General features: G+C 41.5%; 1 protein-coding gene across 1 annotated transcript; it reads right to left on the bottom strand.

The window, feature by feature from the left end:
- Window positions 1-883: 883 nt before the first annotated feature.
- On the bottom strand, window positions 884-5,526 carry LOC308098416 (single-strand DNA endonuclease ASTE1-like). The gene is made up of 4 exons (XM_080446763.1): window positions 4,238-5,526; window positions 3,202-3,403; window positions 2,609-2,762; window positions 884-2,143 (listed from the first exon to the last, which is right to left on the bottom strand). Exons 1-4 carry the CDS (start codon window positions 5,468-5,470, stop codon window positions 1,915-1,917), a joined length of 1,818 nt encoding a protein of 605 aa, XP_080302889.1. The 5' UTR covers window positions 5,471-5,526; the 3' UTR covers window positions 884-1,914.
- Between the last annotated feature and the right edge of the window lie 3,035 nt (window positions 5,527-8,561).

The raw sequence follows: 8,561 nt of genomic DNA, 5'->3' as shown, positions 1-8,561 counted from the left end.
AATACTTTGTGTCACTGGATGAAAATGTATATTCAAATTTTCTATTAATCTTTTAAAAAACGGCCTATGTTTTTTTTTATCATCATTGAAATATTACATTTAAACTTACATTATGAAATGGAAATACAAATAAAGTGTCTTATTCATTCATAAAGTTTTACTGATGCGTGCCTTTAACTGCTACGTTCTAATTATTTTATTTATAAGTCGTCGTACAATGGTGTCGTGAGACAAAAATAGATCTACAAGCTCACAATGCGTCACATCAAAAGTTATACAACAATACCCAAAGATATTTAAAAATACTAAAAAATATTGATTTGGCATGTCTAGAGAATCAGGCCAATTTTTACATCTGTGCTGGGTATCAATAATCTCCTTTCACACTGCTCTTGTCTTCAAAGACCCAGATTGCCATAGATTTTTGAAATAGTGACTTTTGGGTGTCTTGGTAATCACAAGAAGAGTGATACAAATATGGATGAAAGAACAGAAGTCTGTAATTTAATTTACCCTATACCTAAAACAAGTCTACATAAAATGGTCACATGGGACAAATGTGTATGTGTGTGTTACGAAACCCTTTAGGGTCTAGGGTGGAGTTTGTAACATAATAATATTTTACCAGGCTGTTGAGCATGAGGTGCAAATAAAGGAGACCACACAAGGTTTTGAGCAAAAGGTGAAAGGTGCTTTTACTCTTTAAAGCAGGGTAATATTTACAATACTCACATTACACTATGCACAGGGCATAAACAAAGTAGTAAGCCACTACCAGGGGACACGGGTGTTGCCAAAATAACAAAAGCAGCTAGGGAAACAAAAGACAGACTAACTAACTAATTACGTAGTATAGTGAAAACAAAAGCCTGCCTACCTAACTACTCTAACCAAACAATGTTCAAAAATACATAAGTGGCAACCACCCCTTACCTAATGTGCTTAACAAAGGTTCTGCCTATGTGATGTCTATGTATAGAGGCCTCTGTCTTTCCTGTCCCAAGGCAGCAGCATATAAGTAGATTACAGGTAGGAGAACAGACACTAAATTACAAAAGTTTGCTCTGGGAACATAAATGGAGGGCTACAAACAAGGCTACACAGACAGGGCTACAAACAGGAAATTTTTGAAGGAGAATGAGCCGAGATATGACCCAGCATTTTATAGACAGCAGATGGTGGTGATTGGATGAGGGTGGGGCCAGGTAACAGGATGATTGACAGCTGATGAGACCTGTAGTGAGTGACAGAGGGAAGGAGAGACAGACAAGGGAAGGAATACAGAATCCCAGACAAAACTACGTGGAACGTAACTGTGTGATGGGGGCGGGCGGGCGGGCGGGGGGGGAGGGGTTATTCTATTTGATATTATCTGACTGACATGAATGGTACTCGATACACAATGTTTTTAAAACGAGCACAAATCTTGTTGAAGATACAAATACTGAACAGGCATCACATGTGGTGGAGGAACGGAAGTAGATGTGTGAAGAATGAACAGAATAGAATTTGCAGACCATTTTGAAACCCTGTCCATTTCACACCTGGTGAACTCATGAAATTCGATTTGTCCTCCATATCGGTTGTTTCAGAAGCTAGCCTACATTTCTAACAACCAATCCCAGCCTGGGTATTCCTCTAGGGCAGGGGTTCTCAAACTTTTTTATACCATGCTGTTTCTCGGTCGGTGTTGGAGGCGGAGCTGTCAGCTGTGTGTGTGTGTGTGTGTGTGTGTAGCGGCCGTCGTCTTCACGTTGCTCTGGTCGCGACGACCTCACTTTTTTTTAATTTTTATAAAATAAATTCATATTTTTTTGGTTGCCAATGAGCACCTTCCTGCGACCCCACTTTGGGTCGCGACCCATAGCTTGAGAACCGCTGCTCTAGGGACACTGTGTCGCCCCGCCTTCCATCTTATTCCAGGTCGTCTTCCGGGAGCTGCAGGGCATCCAGGTGGGCAGCCAGGTCATCTACTGGCCTCCTCCTGGTTGGCGAGGTGGACACAACATCCTGAGACTGGAGCACAGCTGTAAGCAAGTCCTGGTAGAGTTGCCTGCCGGTCTCGTTCTGCAAAAGTAGCTCAGGGTCCACCCCCCTCCTCAGCCTATGCACCAGGTAGTGGACCAGGGTTCCCTTGTACAACCTGGTCATCGCCAGAAATGAAAGGTTATACACATCAGAGCATCAGCAAAAGCGAAATAGATTAAGTTTATCCTCATGTTAGTTGAATATCACTGACAACTGTTTTTTTCAAGTGATACAGTATAAGGCATCCAAATATCATGATTGAAATATTATTGCAATCCCACAATATCATATATTTGTCAATATCATGCAGCTCTAGGCTCTACTCCTTATTATTGGTTGCTTGTAACTTTGGCAGTCAATTAACTGAAGCTCATTTTACTGCTGCTCTCATTCTACACCATAAAGGAAAGGAATGAAACTGCATGAGATTAAAAGCCTGGAGATCGAGGCTAGCATGAGATCAATCTGGGAGCCTCTCAAACTTGATGGACAAAGCCCATTGGTTGATACAGTTAACACAACAAAATCCTCAGTGTTCATTTAACTGTAGTGTAACAATAGTCCTGTAAGGATGCCGTACCATGCAATTCGAGGCTCTTGTAGAGGAAAACATAGCAGCTGGTTGAGGTGAATGCTGTCTTTAAAGCAGATCTGCCATTGGTTGTAGGCATGAGTTACATCAAAGTCCTGTTTGGGCTGTTCATGTACGTCCATTTTGATCTCTCCCGTCACATCTACAACTCACGCACGCACACGCACACACACACACACACACACACACACACACACACACACACACACACACACACACACACACACACACACACACACACACACACAACCATTTTGAATTGCCAATGCCATGTAAGGTGTACTACTGGGAAAGGATATCCAAAAGGTTTTGGAGATCAAATATTCAACAATTTTCCCACCATTCCATGTTGAACTTAGCTGTTTTAGCTGTATTATATGAAATAATCTAGCAAGATGGGCTTCAAGTAAGTTATTCAACAAAAACAGAACATTTGCGTAAAACTGATTGATGAACATTTGTCATGGAAATTGTGCTATATCATTATCATGGAATAGTTATTGTATGTGATGTTAAGCTACCTTGTACAAGTACAACAGTCGTATTTACAGTAGTTCTCTTGCTGTCCTTAACAGTCCTACCTCGTTGTCTGTTGATTTCTCCAGCCACCATCCCAAGCAGCAGAGCCTGAATGAGCTTCTCCTCGGGGGGAGGACTGCTGTGCTGCAACCAGTAGCAAGTGGCAGCGACTGGCAGGTGCAGGTTGGGTGGCACTCCGCTCAAAGTGTTGTGGCTCACCCCAAGCGTCTCCAAAAATACCCGTTCAAGAACGGACTGCTCAGTCTGTTAATGCAGGAGTAAGCAGCAAGGTTAGTAGGTAGTTTTCCATTATATTTAAATTTTTATTTGGTTTTGGCTTCTTTTTAAATGTTTTTCTTTTTTTGTTGTTTTTTTTACTAGTTTGCTAGTTTAGTTTAGTTTATTCTTTTAGTTTTGAAGGCTTACTTTTAGTTTAGTTTTTATTAGTTTTAGTTTTAGTGTTAGTTTTAGGTTGTATATGGATTAGTCAGGGGCAAGATTTAACAAGGTCAGAACAATTAATAGCAAAAACAGCAGATCTACAAGCTCACAACGCATCGCATCACAACGTGTTGTGAGCTTTTGAATCTGTCATTATTTTTTTTCTTAAATTGGCATATCTAAAATATTTAATAAAATATGAATAATTTTTTGGTGTGATTACAATGATATTTTGTCTGTATGGTATGTTAATACGATATAACTTATACAATTGGGATGACTGTATTTGTATCTTCTATTTAGACATTTAGATCCTGTGTCTGGTTTGAGTGGTAGGCCTACTGCCTGAAAGTCAAAATTCAATTTCTCCCCTGAGCAAGCAGACAGGCTCCATTGGCTCAGTCATTGGTTAAATGATAAATAATTATAAATAAATAACCGGGGTAGAGCAGGAAAATTACTGAAGGTAGCTGTAACTATGTATTTCCAATTTTAGTCTGAATTATTTTGTTAGTTTTAGTTAGGCTAACTGAAACTACTGTATAATAACACTACTAAACAGATAAAGCTCACTATTGTGTTCATAATACGTGCATTGAAACATAAAATACATTTTAAATAAATCATGTACTATTGGAATTTAGCATTATATCTTACCTGATGCAGTAAGTCAATTTGAACTCTTTTAGCAACTCCATGGACGATTGGTTGGACCATGATCTTGGACAGCTGTGTGCCCTCTCTGTCCCATTCCTCCACTCTGGTCTTACTACCTAACAACAGACCGTACATCACCTCTCGGATAGGCCGAGAAGTAATATTGGCGCTTGGCAGGTGGGCGTGGTCCACCTGGCAAGCCTGGGCCAGTCTTCTGAGCAGCAGCACGTCCAGAATGTCGGTGGTCAACCGGCCCTGGGTTATAGGAAGGCGAGCCCAGTCGGGGACTTTGCCCGCCGCCTCTGGTTCGAGATCCGGCGCTGTACCGTCGTTGAAGAACCGGAGAAGGCAGGTTGGATCAGGGAACTGGTACTCCTTCATTCCCAGAGTCAAGGCCTGCAGGACCTCAGCCTCTCTTTGTCTGCTCAAGCCACGCATTAGCCCCGGCACCGCCTTCAAAGCATCATCGGGACTCTGAAAGTCCTTCAGCCATCGCACTATCCCGTCAAAGCGGCTCTTGGTCTGGCCAGGCCATCGTATATGCAGGCCCATTTCACGCAGATTGACATAGTCGTTTCCGGCCAGTGCAGCCATGAGAGGCAGGAGTTGGAGTTTAATATCGAAATGTGCGCAAAAGCGGGATGTGTCGTAGTATTTGCAGGGAATATAGCTCTGTGTCCCGTTCTGTGACACTGCGTCCCACTTGAAGTGTGAGATGTTCAGAAACCCCCCGGGAAGGTCAAAGACATAGAAGTCACTGTCGTTGCTCAACACCGGGCACCTCCACTCTTTAGCCAAGGAGGCGATTTGGCTGTCAGCCTCTCCAAAGCACTGTGCGAATGGCACCTTCAGGTTGGTCAGTGTCTGTTTGAGCACCAACTTAACCAGGGTTGGCAGGATGTTCCCCTTACCACCCATAGCTGCAATCTGGGCATTCTTGATCTTCTCTTCAGCTCGTTTCGTCAGGGTGTCTTTTTTGTTATCGGCGCAGTCTGACCCCCCATCCAGTAGAACATAAGGTTCAATCCCACAGTCTCTCAGAGCCTTGACAAACTTTGTAATAAGGTCCTCAAATGCATCATACTCTCCTCCGTGTTTCTGTTCCAAGCCAGTGTTAAAATAGAGCAAATAATACAAGTTACAGCCGTCAATAACAAGCTTACTGTTTCTGAAACGAATATCTGTAACTATCTTGTTGTTCTCGATAAAGGTAGACAAGCCCTGGACCCCCATTGTGAGTTCAGATTCTGTGCCTTGTTGTCCAGTGGAACAGAGTGTTGTGCAGTGCAACCGAGTGATGCCTGTATTTATACCAAGTTAAGTTTCGTTTTCCTTGAGTGTCATTTTCCTTACTGATGTCATGAATAGTTAAATAGGCTAAAACAAAGTTGAGTTTCCTTTTCCTTGAGTTTCATTTTCCTTACTGATGTCATGAATAGGCTAAAACAAAGTACAAAGTACACAGACAGGCTGTCACATTGTACTTTGCATTTAGGGTGTGGGGAGATAAGGCTTTGTTGGCCCAGGTGCTTAGACAAACAACAACAACAATAAAGTCTGCACACTGGTGGTTGCAAAAAGCTCCAGAATGTATTGCTCGTCAACGTTTTCGGCCTGTTCAGGCCTTCATCAGGACATATATAGTGGAAAAGGGCATACACACACGTTTATATAGGGTACCACTATGCAGTGGTAAAAAAATCGGTAAAATCAGGCAAAAATATGAATTAAATAACATAACCCTAACCCAACCCTAACACATGCACGCGCGCGCGCACCGCTCCTGCTCAGGCCCAGCCTATACTAGCTTTCTGGCTGCGCCACTGTGTCTGTGTACTTTGTTTTAGCCTATATAACTATTCATGACATCAGTAAGGAAAATGAAACTCAAGGAAAAGGAAACTCAACTTGGTATAAATACAGGCAAGGAAAATAAAACTCAACTTGGTATAAATACAGGCAAGGGAAATAAAACTCATCAGGACATATATAGTGGAAAACGGCATACACACACGTTTATATAGGGTACCACTATGCAATGATAGGCTCACCCCAATAGGGCAAGTGAGGTCACAGCCAGCTCAATCAGGAGGTCGGCTAATGCATAAAGTCAAGAATATCTGGAAATAAACAGTGTGCACCCATCCCAGGATCCAAAAATAGCAATAAACAAATATACATTTAAGGTTTCCCAAGATTAATACATTTAGTTATAAATATATAGAATAGGTACTCAAAAAAACAACAAAAGGGGGGGACACAGTGACATGCTGCAGCATAGGACATGAAATGTTTTTTGTTTAAACAGTGTCTAAATAATAGGGGGGATCGCCACTAGAATCCCTCAACATAAGTCTCATAATAATCTCTGGGAGATAAACAAAACAACGTCAGCTCTAAGAGCGTACTCTATTACAGTTGTCCTGAAGGTGTGTGAAAAACACTAATAGACAGAAAACAAGTAAAAGGCTAAACGATTGTATAACGGAACAAGAGAACAACTGATACAGGCCAAGGCTCAAGATAAACCTGAAAGGTCCCTGCAATTATCCATAAAACCATGTCCTATTTACCTGTTACAGGGTGATTAAAAGTGTGACATTTATATGTAAAACTGCATTGAGCGTGTCTGCCGCATTTGTAATTGCCATCTGGAATATTATTAAGAAAATGTCTGGGAGTTGCCTGACGTAAGTGTGACCTAACCAGTAGGTTCCTCAAATTGGGTGGTCTTTTATACATAATGCGGGGAGGGACTGCAAAAGACTTGCTAAGAATAGGGGCATAGTTTTAAATGTACCAATGCCTCTTTTTCAAAATGGTGACCCAGAGGAGAATATTGAACGAAACACTTGATGTGTTTTTCTCCGGCTCTGTCTGTTCTCTCTTTGGGTTTTAAACATTCCAGTTGAGTACATCTATTGAATTGATCTGCGGCAGGTTGAATCCATTGGACTGGATAGCCACGTTGTTTAAAACGACACTCTAGGTATTTTGCATGTACCTGGAAAGAGTCATCTTGACTACAAATCCTGTGAATTCTTTTGAATTGGCCCATGGGGATACCTTTTTTTAGTGGTGTGGGATGGTAACTGTCACCATGTAGTAGGGCATTACGATCAGTGGGCTTTCTGTACAAATTCATATTTAAAGTATTGTTTTCTTTGATGACCAGGATGTCAAGGAAATTCATACTGGTCTGATCAGAGGCTATGGTAAACTTCAAAAACTGACTACTGTGATTAAGGAAAACATGAAAAGCTGTCAGCTCAGCAGGGGACCCAGTCCAAATCAGAAAAACATCATCAATGTAGCGCTTCCATAACTGAATATGTGGCAGGAAAGGGTTGCAATTCGGATTCAAAATAAGATTGGTTTCAAGTAGCCCAACATAGAGGTTGGCATAATTTGGGGCCATCTTGCTTCCCATGGCTGTGCCACATTTTTGTAAATAAAACTCATTCTCAAACAAGAAGAAGTTTTTTGTGAGTAAGGCTTTATCTCTTTTTTTGTGAGATAAGGCTTTATCTCTGTGCCATCTTGTTTTGACAGGGTGAAGTTCGCCGCTGTGCATGTCGGCGTCATCTTGTTTTGACAAGGTGAACTTAACGGTTGTGCGTGTGGGTACATATGAAAATGCAAAATGCAAAACTCACTCTCTGGTGAGAGCAGAGGAACACAAAGAACAAAGAACCACATGCATTGTAAACAAAACCTGCCTCTCTGCAACCACCATCTGCAGGCATGGATGCCGATTTATGTTGGGTGGGTAGGGTACTCAACAACAAGTCACACACACATCAACCAAGTTTTAAGCCCTTAATCAGAAATATACCTGATGAATGTCAGTTGGAAACAGTGTACTCGCAATAAAATACTTTTTTGCTGTAAGTGAAGACAGTGTGCGCGATCACCATTCTTTCCTGTCTAATGCACTGGCTGCCTGCTCCTATGCACCTGTAGTAGAGGACATGGCTAAGATATGTATGCACTTAATTTAGGAGAGAATATCTCAACTGTTCTTGGCTAATATGACCCCAGGGAACAACTTAGGAACTTTGACTAATTCTCTATCCGGGACGAAATACCAGAAAATGACCACGCCCTTTTTAAAATGCCCATAACTGGTGCACTACTTCCAACATGGCTCTATTTGCTAAACCGTTGGAGCTACAGATTTACTGAGGTGCTCAAAATGTCCAGAATACTTATGTTTAGGGAAACATAGAAAAGTGCAATATTTCTAATTTGAAATGTTATGACAGAACAGCTAAAAAACGGTTTTGTCTATAACTTTTGAACCAGATGAGCTATAAATGCAAAC

The sequence above is a fragment of the Gymnoscopelus braueri genome (assembly GCF_963280865.1).
Source record: "Gymnoscopelus braueri genome assembly, chromosome: 13".
Classification (NCBI taxonomy): domain Eukaryota; kingdom Metazoa; phylum Chordata; class Actinopteri; order Myctophiformes; family Myctophidae; genus Gymnoscopelus; species Gymnoscopelus braueri.
The sequence above is the reverse complement of the archived record's forward strand: the minus strand, read 5'-3'. Positions and strand labels throughout refer to the sequence as shown.

Excerpts from the sequence above, each read along its gene's own strand:
- LOC308098416 (XM_080446763.1), bottom strand. The coding sequence starts at position 5,470 with ATGGGGGTCCAGGGCTTGTCTACCTTTATCGAGAACAACAAGATAGTT. Across the intron at positions 3,404-4,237 it reads AAATTGACTTACTGCATCAG|ACTGAGCAGTCCGTTCTTGA; the intron begins GTAAGATATAAT and ends CTGCATTAACAG. Across the intron at positions 2,763-3,201 it reads AGAAATCAACAGACAACGAG|ATGTGACGGGAGAGATCAAA; the intron begins GTAGGACTGTTA and ends CGTGAGTTGTAG.